At 47.1% G+C, this 15,188-nt stretch overlaps 1 protein-coding gene across 1 annotated transcript; it reads right to left on the bottom strand.

The window, feature by feature from the left end:
- Window positions 1-602: 602 nt before the first annotated feature.
- PIGU (phosphatidylinositol glycan anchor biosynthesis class U) lies at window positions 603-13,936 on the bottom strand. Its single transcript, XM_005146761.3, has 12 exons — window positions 13,761-13,936; window positions 11,729-11,793; window positions 10,443-10,502; window positions 9,410-9,472; window positions 8,038-8,147; window positions 7,558-7,658; window positions 5,695-5,792; window positions 5,158-5,312; window positions 4,518-4,661; window positions 4,051-4,175; window positions 2,645-2,787; window positions 603-2,158 (listed from the first exon to the last, which is right to left on the bottom strand). Exons 1-12 carry the CDS (start codon window positions 13,888-13,890, stop codon window positions 2,045-2,047), a joined length of 1,308 nt encoding a protein of 435 aa, XP_005146818.1. The 5' UTR covers window positions 13,891-13,936; the 3' UTR covers window positions 603-2,044.
- Window positions 13,937-15,188: the final 1,252 nt, after the last annotated feature.

Below are 15,188 nucleotides of genomic sequence, written 5' to 3'. Positions count from 1 at the left end.
AGCCAGTGCAGCTGTATGGGGCTGTTGTGCCTGGGAAGTGCAGGTTGGCCTCAGCCTTCACCATCCTCCAGTGCCCAGGCTGGCTTTAGGCACTGCTCCAGCTGTTGTGTAGGGGAAGAAGGAAAAGTGAAGTCCTGCTTGAGCAACTTCATCACCTCAGATCACTGCTGGAGAGGCCGGCATGGACTTGGAGCCAGCACTGGAGTCAGACTGGGATGCAGGTACCCAGCCTGTGGTGGCAGCTCCTGGAGCAGGTGGGATGCTTCTGGGGGGATGAGTGGCTGTATCACCCCCAGACTGGGTAGCTGTATTGTTCACAGGTGGACTTTGAGCTGGACCTGCTGGTGTGTGTGGTGCTGGAGGGGGGGGTAAGAAAGCTGGGATGTGGGCAGGGGGCCAGGCACATTGAGGTTGTGTGTCCCTGAGGGGCTCCAGTAGTGGGGCAGGAACAGCCTGGGCTGGAGCAGCTGGAGGAGCCAAGGCCACTTGTTTTCCCTTCCCACCCCTGTGTTTGCTTCCAAATCCCCCCCATGACCCCTCCCTGTGCCTTTCCCTGTCTCTTAGAGCTCCATCTCCCCAGCCAAAACCCAGAGCACAGGAGGTGTCTAAAACTGTAGTTTATTATGCTCCTCTTACGCAGCCAGAGGGGCAAGTGCGGGGGCTGAGCTGGCCTTGGATTAACACCCCCCAAAGCGCCAGTAGCAGTGCAGTAAGGCAGAAGTTTTAACTGTCCAGAAAGAAAGGAGATGTGTTCACACAAGGGCCTGTCCCATCTCAGGTGCTCTGTACCTGCTGTGGTTTGATGTTGTCACATTGCCAGCCCTTAGGGTCAGTAGGAAGCTGCCTGCTTGCTGCCCTGATGCCAGCAAGTGGCTTTCACCCTGCAGTTACTGCTTCTCAGTGCTACCACACAATGAGCAGAGCAGGAACGTGCCTGAGGTTCACATTCATGGGGGCAGCAGGAGCAGCAACCCCGAAGTGAGCAGGTCTGAATGCAGACAGATGGGGAGCCATGGGGAAACCAAGGGGTACCTCACTGGAGGCCTCCACGCACAACCAGCAGCCACCACTGCTCTGCTTGCAAGACAGTAACACAGGGAAGTGCATATCCCATAGTGTTAAGTGGCTGTGGAAAAACCTGGAGGCCAAGTACTGCACAACAGCAGTGGCTGAGGCTCCTTGTGCTCTCCACATCCAGGCAATCACAAAGGTGCAGTGTGAGCCCTGCACTGCCAGGCTTTGCCACCTTACAGAAAGGAGAAGCAGCAGGATTCTCTCTGCACAGTAGTGCCTTCTTCTGGGACCCTGTAATGCTCCTGTGTGCAGCTCCCGAGATGAAGGTGTCTTGCTTCAACAGGATACAGCAGTTACCTGGTGCCCACCCTGCTTTCCACCCCAGTTCCAGTTCTTAGCAGGGTCTGAGCACCAAGATTATTACCTGTGGCAGCAGCTCCAGCCATCCTTCTTCCAACAGGTCAGTCAGCCTTGGTCACCCATTTGTTTCACCCACTGCACCTGAGCACACATCATTCTTCCAGATCCCACTGCAGCAGAACCAACAAATGGCTCCTGCAGTCAAAGCTTAGGAACCAGGTACCCAGAGGTTGCCTTGTGCCAAGCAGGAGCGCTACTGGTCAAAGCAGTGAAGGGGAAGTTTCCTGGAGAAGCAAACATCTCCAGAAGCAGTGATGGCAAAGTGAAGAGTTTATGGTCCGAGCTCTTTCTGGTTTTAGCTCAGATGCTTTCTCCAGTTCCTGCTGGACTGCCCCGAGGTGATGGCTGAGGTTGTAGTGAAAAGCACAGATAAGGAAGAAGGGAGATGCTCCAATGGAGGCACTGCAGCTCCTACTTGTAGCTCTTCAGTCTCTGCACTGAGCCCATAGCTCAGGAGGGTATTCCCAGAAGAACCTCAGCCCTTTCTCTCAGCAGGCATCATTCCCAAAGTTAGACCTCATTCAGGGAACCTTCCCCACCCACCCCACACACCCCAAGCTTTGCATGTTCCTTAGAGTGGTCCGTGTCCTGGGAATGGTGGGCACAATCCTTACTTCAAAACAAGCATGGCTTCTGTCCCATCTGGCCTTGTCAAATGCAGTCCATGAGTGAGGTAGTATTCTCGCCGGAGGAAGGCATAGAAATAGTCCGAGATGAGCAGGATCTGCAGAAGCAAGATATTCAGACACATCAGTGATGCTCCAGAACAAGGGGTAAATGGAATGCATTTGTGATGGACCCTGATGGGGTTTAAGAAGTTCTTGGGCTGTTCAGCACACTTTGTGTGAGCAGACATTGAATCTATGAACACTCCTCATCCATTGCCTTGCACTATTAAGGCAAGGAAGACTTAAACTAATCTATTTGTTGCACTACCACCATGTTGTCACAGGCATGTCCACTAAGGAGACAGCAGCTCCATAAATTGGATTGTTAAGCTATAGCTCAAATACTACAAAATTCCTTTCCCATTAGTGTGCCAGAACGTGAGATGGGATTTCAGCAGGAGCAACAAGGAGCAAGAAACTGCCATGCATGAACTATGCAGGATGCAAAGAGCCAGGCACAGCCTGCAGGACTCACTGCTGCTGACAGACACCGATGCAGTGACCTACCCAAAGTGCAGCCTTGTCTGTCTCGCTCTACTGACCTGCCCTACGTTGAAAGTCAGCGTGATGGCATAATAAAAATTGGAGTTGGCACTTCCTGCATAAATCCATAGATGCCACAGAACAGGGAACAGGAGGGAGCAGATAACGAGCACATAGGACAGGATGAAGGTGTTCCGGAGGACTGCAAAAGAAAACCAGGCTGTTAAAATGATGCGTTACTGAGTGGCCATGCTCACACAACCAGCAATGGTATTTAGGGGATGTGCAGAGGTGCTTGCCAGCACACACTTCTCTCCACTCATCTCATAGTTTGCTTTAATAACGCCCTGGCCCTTGCTACCTTCTTATAGGAAATCCATTAGACTTCCCATTGAAATAACTATTTCTGCCTTTGCTGGAGTGTGAAGTCCTTATTGGTGGCATTTTCTTTCCAGGTCCTGCTTCCAAACACTCCTCCTCAGAAGACTTTGGCTTTTTAGTGCCTACACTACAGTAACAGTTTTGAGAAGGGCCTTTCACCAGCATCACAGTTCAGAGAGCAGAGCATGCCATTCCCTAGCCTCATCAAGGGAAAAACCCAACCCTGTGAGCCATAGGAAGAGAGAGACCTTCCTGTGAGGTGGTAAGGAAATGAAAGCACCATAAAAGGAGGAAACTCATCCAGGCCAAATGCACTGACACACAACCTCGGGAGGTGCAACTGAGCATGAAGAGAATCCATCAGTCTGTGTGTGTGTCAGAGGGAGAGAAAACAAGCACAACTTTGTCTAGAAGAGCTAATAACTGCCAGGCCAGAAGAGATCTGGCTTCTGTGAACTATTTCTGCCTGTCCTTTGGCAGGTCAAAAGCAGTTACTTAAGAACACTTAGGAAAAACACAGCGTTTCCGAATCCCCCCAGTGTAGTGGGTTAGTCTGAAAATCATTAGGAAGCTCTCTGGTGACTTACAGAGCTAAAGAGGTTCTTCATTAAAGAAAAACCGGATAATTGCTCAGAGTAATTCAGTTCCTGTCACCCTAAGCAAACAAGCAGATACAAACCAAAGAACTACTGCAAGGAGCAGGGTTTCACTGCTGGGGACTCCCCAGTTGCAGGAGCAGTGTTCAGATTACACAGCCTTCAATGGCAGTGAAGCTCGGAACGATGGATGTACTTTAAATATGCCACATCCCTTGTGCAGGACTCTAAAAGGTTCTTACAGAAGAGCTGATCTTCAGAACAACTTGGAAGGTAAAGGTACAAGTGAAAATTCCCTCCTAAACCAATTTCAACCCTGACCCTAAAGACATGTTAGAGACTGTATCCCCATTAAAAAGCAACCTCCTTTCAGACACCCCAAGGAGGCCACAAGAGCTCACAGACACTGGCCTGCTTCAGTTTAGTGGTGATTATCAACAGGCCCTTCCTAATTCCAGCTAAAGAACAATCAACGACAAAGAACTTACATCTGTAAAGGTGGTTCCAGACGGGAAGGAAGGCCATGTACAGTGCAACGTCTCCCACAGTGGGATAGGACTTGAAGATGGAAATGATTGCGATCTGGACAAACATGAAGAACACGGGGTGCTCCCTAGAAGGAAAGGGTAAGAGGGATGGATAAGAGGATGCAGTAGAGTCTGGAAATGGGAAATAAATATCATAAATGGCACAAATGCACAGGGCTTGAAGAGCCTCTTGTCCTTTGTTCTCTTTAACCAAGCCTCCAATTGCTGGGTAGGATAGACTGAGCAGCTCTGCAGAGAAGCAGGACAAGGATTTCAGAGGAACAGGGATTGAAACTTTGGGAAATGAGGAGGACAGGTCCTATTACAAATCTTTTTCAGGTGTGTAGATCCAGACATCTGAAACCAGACTTATAAACCTCCACCAGGCAACTGAGAACAAAACCAAACCAGCAAAGAAACATACTTACTTTAGCTTTATTGCCAAGGGAATGGTGTAGAAGAACACATTGATTTGAAACACGCACACGAAGAAAAGACTAAAGTGTTCAAACATCTCTGCAAAGAAGTACCAGAAAAGGCCAATATTGGGTGTCAGATCTGGAACAGAAAGGCTGAAATTTGAAAAGAAAAGTCAAGGTAACATTTGTAAATGGTTGTTTTTCACTGACTGTTACATTAATTAATCCTTATGTGCTGCTGGATGGAGGACCCATATTTTAAATCCCTAGAAGGGATGCCAAAGGGGTGAAAACCTGGAGAGAAAAGGGGCTAATCCTTCCCTATGCTCCAGCAGGATTTAAACCATTCCCAAGCAGACATTTCTATAGAGACAAAAATTTCACAGCCACGGTAGCTCAACAATCAGATCCATTTACAACCAACTCAGTGGAAAGCATCTCCTGCCTTCCCTAATTCTTGCTAGTAACTGACAGAAGCTGCCTAACGCTGCTCTCCTCCACAAACTCTTTCTTTATTCTTGCACTGACAGTAAACTCACACATCACACACTTCTTTCTTAGCACAGGGAGTGGGGCATCTGTGTGTGATGGATGAGAAACAGCACAGCAGGGGCTAGGGAGAAAAGCCAGTAAGAATCTGTATACTTACATAAACCCGTAAACAGATGGGATAAAATCCCAGGAGTTGAGGAGGAAGAAGGAGAGGCAGATGATCACCCCCAGATTGCACAGGTACAGGGCCCCATACTGCATGGTGTAGAGCTGGAAGCTTTTGCTTTTCAGTTTGACTGGTATGAACTGGCGCTGGAAATGAAATACAAGCAGGCAGATAGCCCTCATCAGGTGGAAAGCCACAAGACAGCCTAAGTGTTCAGATCATTTTAAATCCATGAAGAAAAGCACTAAACACTGGCACTGTGGCACTGGAAGGACCAGCTCTCTAGGACAGTTTGCCTGATGTTCTTCACTCTGGCCAATTTAGCCATATACACTGCATGGATTTCCAGAACTGTGCCTGAAAATACAGTAGCTAAGCTGGTCATTTCTCATGCACTCCATGTAAGAATTATACTCATCTCTTCACAGCTACACTTATATCTTATCTTAGATGTCTGCAATACTGTGCTGCTGCCTTCTACGGCATGAACTCAGATCAGCTGGGTACCAGCAGTTAGAAATTAGCTACCTGTAGAAGGTAAAGCAGTGCTGGAGCGAACAGCGTGAGAGGGTAGAGTGACTGGTATGTTGCTAAGGCCAGGAACAGAGTACTGAGGAAGGCACTACCTGCAAAGAGAAGATGTTCAGTTATAAGGAACATTTAATACAAACAGCCTTATAGACAGGAACTCCACAGGGAAAGAAATGCATAACCCTCTGCAGCGGCTTTACAGTTATTAGACCACCACTTGAAGGCAGGTTTAGCAGAATGTGTCCTGAAGAGTGTAATTTTCTTAAGTACTAATTTTGAACAGAGAATGACTCATACCAAGGTGATTATCCCATAAGAAAGAACCACTGACTAGTTTCTATCTCCTCTCATTCACATACAGAAAGATTTGTGTGATTCAGTCTATATATAGGCCATGCTGGCTGCTGTTTATGCATGGGAATGCATTCATTTGAGTCACATCCGCATGAAGCAGCTGTTATACACATACTGGGTGAGAACCTCATCACCAGAATGTGTCAGGTCCCTCAGCAAAGCTCTGTGAAGACAGCAAGCAGAAGTCTGCAGCTGAAGGAATGGAGTAGCATTAGCCCTATTTTACAGATACCAAAGCTGAGGCATAGAAAGGATTAGCACAGCTTTTCCAACTGATCTTAACAATCCGAATGCCTAGATTGAGGAAGCTTTATTTGAGGTATCTCAGGTTGAGCTAAGTGCCAAGTACTCACACTGTCTGATTACCAGAACCAAAAAGACAGTCCAAAAGGTCCCAGGCTAAAGAATATGAGCCCAGTCTTCAATTACATTCTCCTATACAGAAATGTCTCTGTCCTCTATTTATTGAGTGTTCAGTTCTGCACCCATCTACAAAACTGGTACCCAAAAATCATAGTCATAATCTGATAGCCTCTTTGCCCACTTTAAAACCTAGAGGCTGCCACACTCCTAGCCAGGGAGACAGCACAGGTTTGTCTATGACTGAACTATTCATCTTATGCTATCAGCGAACAGTTCCAAATCAGTTTAACTGAACAGACCACAATCATTTGCTTTTGCAAATGCTTTTAAATCAAAGCCCCTCCTGCCTCAATCAGTCAATAAGTGGAGGAAAACTTTCTTTTGGAAGCACTAGGTCTGTATGAGCTTTCTTTGTAATGTCTGGGTCTTGGCACTGCTGGAGACAGGAAATCAGATTGATTTTTATCCTGATCCAGCAGAGAACTCCTAAGTCTTATGTGACTCATACAAATCACACATGCTAAAAGACTTGAAGCTGGGGAGTGAGATACAAAATAGAAACCTGCCATTACATACAAAATGAATGAAGCAGCTATTCTGTCAAAATCTATTCAGCTGGGCTGGTGTGGGGCTTTGGTTACTGTTTCTGCTGCCTCAAAGCTCAATTAGCTCATTTCAAACCCAGTTTACAAGTGTGAGTGAAAGCCAAATAACAGCTGCAGGCAACTGCTTGCTTTTGAATAAAAGTTCAAAGATACATTTTGAAATTAAATTGTATACAACACTTTAAGTGCATATTCACATACAAAAGAAAGAGCATCAGAGCATTATGTCCTCCTACACACAGACACGCATTTCTTCATAAACTGAAAACTGTCTGAAGTCACCCAGGAAAAGGAGTCAGTTTTAGAGATGAAACTCCTAGGTACACTGAGGTGAAAGTAAGTTTTAACTTGAACCTAGATTCTCTTGATCTCATGATTTCAGGCAGAATTCGGACCTTATTCCAGTCTTGGTTTTGCAGTGTTTCACTGAGGTCTTTGTAGCAAGCGGATCTGTAAAGTTCTACCTTGATTTAATTTCTGCTGCTTTGGTAACCTCCATAGAAAATTCTAAAGAACCATGTTTTCTTCACTGTGTTACCTTTTATTGTGGCTAAAATGAAGAATGCGATGACAGTATTGTTGATGGCGCAGGTGGACTTTGCCACACAAGACATCACAGTGTAGGGGTTTAACAGATAGCTGAAAAAGAGAAGAGCTTCAGTTACACTCACAGGCAACAGCATCTAGTAAGAGAGATGTTCAAGGGAAGAACAGATGTACTTTGCCATTTCTTTCTGTCTATTTACATTTGATGGGATCTTACCATCATCAAATTAACAGGTTTCCAGTCTGGAGCAAAAGCCAGATCTTTGGATTGTGGCCTTGGGCAGCAGCCACAGGGAGCACAATGGAGGAAAGGAGATGCTGGGAAGTATTCAGGGCTGAGGGGAATTTTACCTGTAACAGGAAATTCAGACTTTCTGGGGGGGGAAATCTTCAACAAATGTTGAAGCCCAAAATCAGACAAATAAAGCCCAAGAGGAGCTGACGAACCAAAGCAGCCTACTGCAATACTTACAATAGTGCTACCTTGAGGGGGGTGTAGTGCATTTCCATGGGCGTCTGGATGAGTTCAGCCACATCCGGTGCATATTTATCCAGTTCTATCAGGAGCTTTTGCTTTTTGAACTGAACAAAGGAGAATGACCAAAGACTGTCGGATGAGGAAAGTCATTATTTCTTATTACTCAGGATTTCCATTACTACAGAACATACATGGTCCCCAGGCATGAGCCAAAACTCATATTACAGCAGGTGTTGCACACACACAACAAAAAACAACCCCTCTCTTCCACAGCTGAAGTGGAAGTCAAGAGGAAACAGATAACCTCTACTTATTTGAACTTCCTTAATGTGTCTCTCCCTTTCATCTATCTTGTATGGTACTCTCTATGGAGACAAAAGAGAATTTTGAACCTACTGAGTCGGGAGGAGAGAGATGCTGGTAATAAAGTCTCAATGAGCAAAGTAACTCAAACACCGGATTTTTATGTGTCTGCAGTTCTATCACAAGTTATTTCTTCAACCTCAAAGTCACAGGACAAGGAACAAGCACGCAGCTGAATGGCAGACCCCACAGATGCTGTAGAAAATGCAGCCTCCCTGTTCATGTTGATACTGAACCACTGCCCCTCTGGGATCACAGACAGCACAGCACTGCTTACACAAAATGTTCTACAAGCTGCTTATGAGAGAGGGCTGGGAGGAATCATTTGCCTCCAAGTCCATGTACTTATAATTTGAGTGGAACAAGTAATACTTGGGGTCAGGCCTTCACCTTGCTCATTAGAATGATTTATGTCACCTCAGCATCCTTGGAAGGTTTTATTCCTTTCTTCACACATTTCCAGTCTATGTATTAACTCATACTGTGTGCAAACACAAACCCTGCTTAAGGTAAAACATTCCAGGAAGGGAAAAGGGAATGCTCAAGTCTTGCCAAATCCACAGTCCAGTAATCAACCTTTGTGTACTGCAAACTGCCACAACAACTGAAGGAGGGGTTTCAGCACACGTTCTACGATCTCACATCTCCTCTTGTGTGCTGTGACTCTCGACCCTATCATTTCATTGGCTATTGCATCCTCACTAATTCCTCAAATTCTTTATACTTCTTTCACATCAAAGAACCTACACTGCTGTCATCATCATTCAAGTGCAGCATGGCAGACACTGATTTGTTTCACACTTTAATACCACCACAACAATACTTACAACACCTCAGCTGTTTATCACATTCAGTCCCCATGTTTATGGATCATCCAGATATGATCTGATTTACTACCACAAGGACTGACTGGCACTGCATCCTCTGGCATGTGTTTTCTTTGGTACAAGATAATTATACCTGCTTGGAGAAGAGGACCAATACCACTGGCAAATCAGCTTACCACAACTTTGTTGAATTCCTGGATGGCCAAGTAAAGGGCAACAGCAGTGAGCACATCAGTTATCTAAAAAAGCAAGGCACAGACAGACTGACTGTGAGCAAAATCAAGAAATGGAACAATAATATCCTGGACAGTACTGCAGTGCTGAATAAGGGCTCTGATCTGACCCAGCTCATCAGAAGACAAAACAAGCTTTAAAAACACTGGACTGCTGATTTGGACACTATATTCACACATCATCGCTTAACCCTGAAGTCATGAGCTGTATCAAAGATACTAATATTTACAGAATGAGAGAATGGGGAATTAAGGGGAAATAAACTGTTCATGGAAAGATGTGAGGATAATAGAATCATTGGTCTAATTAGAGCACAAGGCAACACTGGAGCAGTGCCCAGCTGCCTAAATCCACCTGTCCATTAATGCAGCATGACACTGCCTCGAGCTGTCCCAGGCTTACCAGGCAACAGTACAGTCACTAGCCCAAGCACAAGGCAGATGGCTCTTAGGTGTGCACAGGACCTGCCCAGCAGGGATCTGGGGAGAGGCTCCACCAGGTGTCACATGCAGCCAGTTGTACTTCTGTCCTTCTGAATTATGCAGAAGTCAGAGAACAGCTTCCAAGAGACATGTGGAGGACAAACCCATCTGTGCTCTCTGCAGGCCTGGGGTCTGGCAGCAGGTTTCAGTGAGAAACACTGCAGTGGAGGGATTAGGCTGAGGGGACAAAATATTGTGACCTAGAAGAGTTAACCTCTGAAATGGATGCCAAAAGCCCAGCTTCCTGCCCCTCTTTGGGGATACTTTCCTAACCAAGAACTCACAAAAAAGCAGGAATATGTACAGAAAAAGGAAAAGCCTGAACATAGGTTTGTACAGGAAAGCTGCCTTTCTATTTAAACTGTGAACTCAGCAGGAACCTGAGCTACAGAGAGGCTGAAGGTCCCTGATACTTGCAGGAGTAAAAGGAAAAGTCATACTCAGCATTTCACAGAATGGGACCTTTCAAGAGCAGCTTTCCAGAGGCACTTACCATGAACACCAATTCAGCATACTCAATCAGGAAGTGAAAGAGATATATAATCAGCGGGGTCTAAAAAAGAGCAGAAGGGAAACCCATGTCAAATACTGTCCAGATAAAGCAGCTGGAAATGTGATGAGAACAATGGAGTAGCACTATGAAACACTGGGAAAGGTAATTTTCCTTGGCCTCTTCTACAACACTGGTACTTTCAGTATAAAGTGATTAATCAAAGCACATGTACTCATCTTTTCTCTTGCAAAGTTCTCAATACGCTTTATAAAAGACACAACCGACTTTGAAAATCCCTTCCAACTTTTCAGTTCTGCTAGTCTAGTGGTAGTTACAATAGAAAGCATATAAAGAGCAGCTTTAGAAGGTAAGTTTTTCCTAGAGAATCTGTTCCTTTTCAGGTTGTTCACAGGTACTTCTGGTTTCACTGTTGAGCCTCTTGTTCAGATGAGCCTTTTATCAAGCAAAAAGAAGCATGTTAAAAACACAAAGCAGTGGGATTACAGTGCTACCATCCTCTCACTCTCACGGCTTTTCCCTTCAAGGGTAGGAGGAAGAGCATGTTCCTGAATTATGCCTATGACAGAAAAGCTTCATCTGGAAGTACTATATTGACATGGTGTAAATTCACTGTGAGCAAACAGGTTTCTTTTGAAATACTCTTAAAATAATGTGATGGTGTAAATAAGCAAGGGAAAACACTGGAGAGAAAACACTGTGTAAAGGAGGAGAACTTGTGGAAGAGATGCAAGTTTTCAGAGGTATGGGTATGAATGTAACTTCCTATCATCAACCAGATGACTCAAGGGCACAAAACCCTGCAGGTGCTGAAGTGTTTGGAGGGACAAAGTGCTCTCAAGATGAGGTGTTAACGTACTACTTGCCTGTGCTAATGTCAGTATTTCAGCAAACACACAAACTCAAGATGCTGCTAGCCAGTAAAACTGTGTTCAGATTCACAATGACACTGCCTCTCCCTGCTCTGGCTTCTGCTCACAGAAACATCTGGATGTGAACAGAGTATTTTCCTTCTTACAGATTTTCCCTATTTCAGACTCTCCTTAGAGCGTAAGGAATCTTACAGTGTCTATCACCTGCACAGTTATTCTGTGATGAACTGTATTTCCTCACTGTACTAGTCACAACATATACAGACACTGCACAGACAACTACACGACTCCAATTTCTCTGAAGTCTCTGGGACAAGCCTTTGCCAAGCTTGGAGCAGCAAGACTGAGAAACATGGCACTTGAATATCACATTCAAAATGAAGCATGCATACTGACCTCATGGAAGACAGCTCCAGAGTATGGTGAGACCCCTAAATCCAGCAGAGCTAGTCCTTCAACCACTGAAACATACAAAATGCCTGCATTAGAGTCCTGAAAGGTGGGAAGAGAAAGATCTCATGATGGCAAAACTACATCCACACTTGAAACAGTCTCACATTGAATCACCATCTCAGTGGGTGACACAAAACCTCACAAAGCCAACAACCAGCTACAACTGACTGACTGCCTCCTTACTTCTGCCATGCAAAGCTCTTTGGTAACTGAATGGGCAGCTGTAATCTCTTTCAGCTAAAACATTACAACTGAAGTGTTTTGCATAAATCACATGTATGATATTGGTGGATTTCATGTCACCATTGCTGTGACACATGGTATCTATGCTGAAAAAAATACTTATTCTAAGAGGACAAATCATGACATAATAGAGAATTTGAACTATTTTGCCTAATTGGAGGTAGAGAGACTTGAAACACCCAAAACCAACATAAAGGAGCAGAAATGAATAGAGATTACCAGGCAAAGCTAAAAGCTTTATCTGGTTCTGAAAATTGCTGACATTTTGCAGCTTTCATCCAGATCTTTTGTCATCATGTAATTACAGCTTGTACTGCAATGCATGCACAGGCTTTTCCACAGGCTCTCCACCTCACTGAGCACAGAGGTTCCCTGGGGACTGTGCAGTGAAAGGAGCTTCAGGAAATGAGTCCATTTGTTCAGAGGCAAAAGGCAGGAGACTGCAGGAAGCAACAGGAGGATCTGGGTTCAGCAATACACTGGAGGAGAAGACCCCGTCTCTGCCACAGAATCCCTGTATGACAGCAGCCTGGCTCTTCCAGGTGATCCTGTGCTCCTCACTGCCTCGATGCTTACCTTGATGCTCTAAGATGAGACTTACAAAGCATCCTTTGCTGCAAGGGAATGTTTGGGAGCTGTATTTTGAAACTGTGAAGTGCAAAGTGCTGCACTGAGAAGCAGAGCCCTCAGGTCATGAAACCATTCAAGCTTTTGACCTTCATTACTCTGTGCCCCTGTTTTCCACCCTAAAACTGCAAATAATTTTCCCTGCATAACAACTAGATATTTTCCCAGGGGGCTGTCTTTAAAATAAATGAAGGTTCCTCACAAGCTTAACTGCTATAGAGATGGATGCCACCAAAAAGCCCTGGTTAAACTGTACCTCAGATAAGAACGTGAATCACGTTGGTAACAACACGCGGGGCACAAACTGAACAAGGAAGATGAAACTGTTAACAGCTCTACATAAACTCCCATGCGTGTGCAGGTACAGTGTGATGGACGCAACGGAAGGCTCCAGGAAGACATAGAGCAGCTTCCAGTGCCTAAAGGGACCTAAACCTGGAGAGGGGATTTGGAAAGGGCCTGTAGGGACAGGCCAAGGGGAATGGCTTGAACCTGCCTGAGGGGAGACTGAGATGAGCTCTTAGGCAGAGGCTCTTCCCTGTGAGGGTGCTGAGGCACTGGCACAGGGTGCCCAGAGAAGCTGTGGCTGCCCCATCCCCGGCAGTGTTCAAGGCCAGGTTGGACACAGGGGCTTGGAGCAGCTGCTCCAGTGGAAGGGGTCCCTGCCCGTGGCAGGGGTTGGAGCTGGAGGAGCTTTAAGGTCCCTTCCAACCCAAACCAGGCTGGGATTCTATAACCCTATGACTCAAAACAGTGCTGCCAAAACCACGTACTCAGCTCCAAGTCTCCCATCCTCCCATCGGATGCCCACCTCTGACACCACCAGCATGCACAGAAGCAGCCAGGATACACGGAGTAAACCCCGTCCTCCCGCCTCCGGACCGGGTGCCCTCCATTCCCCGGCAGCAGCCGAGCGCTCGCTCCTTCCCGGACACCTCCACGCTCCAACCCCGAAGGCCCCTGCCCGGCTGCGGAGGGGCCCGGCCACATCCGAGGCACCGCAGCCCGGGGCCCTCCCCACCGCACCTGACAGGCCCCCAGCAGCCACCGCCACCCGCCCGGGCCTAGGCCCCTGCAGCGGCTCCGGGGTCTCGCGTGGCCTCACCTCGCTTCCAGGCGTTCAGCGGGGAGGACACCTCGACCCGCTCGGAGATGAAGGCGGCGAGGCTGGAGCGGAAGAGCGCGGCGCGGAGCGTCACGGCCACCAGCACCACGAGCACCAGCGGAGCCGCCATGCTCGCGGCCGCACCCCGGCAGCCGCCGGCTGTAGTTCCCGGGCGGCGCCGGCCCGGCCGCAGGACCACATGTCCCAGCAGCCCCCGCGCCGCGCCGCTGCTTCCCGACACCGCTCCGAGCTACGGCGAGCGTGGAGGGACCTCCCGCAACGCAGCGCGAAGGTTGCGTCCCCCCGCCCGCCGGGTGAGGGGGGTAGAGCGGCGTTTAGGAGCGTACTGATTCCTTCCTCCTTCCGATGGGCTAAGGAGCGTTTGCTCCTGTGCTCACGCCCTTGCCGGGGTGAGGAAACGTCTGCTCAGCTGCTGCCTTTGCGGGGCTTTCCTCTAATGTGTTCGAATCACTGCCGCAGGACAGCAAATCTGGTCCTGAAGCAGCAAGGGAAGCTTCAGTGTCCAACTCCTCTGCTTTCAACACGTGCATAGAATCAACTGGGTTGGAAAAGATCTCTAAGATCGAGTTCAACCTTCTATGAAAGTGCTGGTTATGGTGGTAGAACTGATTTCCTATTGGCATGGGCGCTATAGCTGGTCATGGGACCTGATGGCCCCAGGACTGATGGGGTTGGCACATCCTCTGATCAATCAGACCGCATTTGTTCAAGTTAATTTATTTGTGCAGGCATCTGTAAGAAAGGAGCTAGGAATGGTGATTCTCCTCTGCAGCTGTGAACAGAGCTCTCTTGAGCTTTCTGAGCTGAAACGTGCTTTTTTCCCAGCCCTGATTGCTTTCCAACTGACAGCTCTGATCCAACTGACAGCGGTTGCCTGAGCTCTGCTGAATAAATGGAATGCAGTTAAAGCTGCACTGCTCTGAGATGCTGATTTTGCTGTCTGAGCTGTGCCATGTGCTTACCAGCACCATCGGAGGCAGCGCAGGGAAATAGAAGCCCTGGGGAAATTCAGATAACCTCTGAGAGCAGCTGGAATCAGATGTGAAACCGTGCCCCTGCAGTTGTTCTGTGTTCAACTGGAGTGCAAAAGGCAACTAAAAAGAAAGGTCAAAAGAATAATTAATGACAAATGCAGTGATTGTTTCTGGAGCATAGGTTTGCTCACATGTTTCTCCAATAGGAGATCCTGAGGCCAGCAATGGATTGAAGTTTGTAAGCTAAGTTCACATGTTCAGCCCTCTCAAAGCATCAAATCTGTAAGGCAAATATGAGCGAGTTAGGTGCTAGAGCCTTGGGATCTGCCTTCAGAGGGACGCTAACTGGGGGCGTTAGCCTGGGACTGTAAGGAGTTGCAAGAAGCACACACACTGTGTGCCTTTGGCAGTAACTTTTGAACCCACTGTTGGC

This window comes from Melopsittacus undulatus, chromosome 10, assembly GCF_012275295.1.
Source record: "Melopsittacus undulatus isolate bMelUnd1 chromosome 10, bMelUnd1.mat.Z, whole genome shotgun sequence".
Classification (NCBI taxonomy): Eukaryota; Metazoa; Chordata; class Aves; order Psittaciformes; family Psittaculidae; genus Melopsittacus; species Melopsittacus undulatus.
The sequence above is the reverse complement of the archived record's forward strand: the minus strand, read 5'-3'. Positions and strand labels throughout refer to the sequence as shown.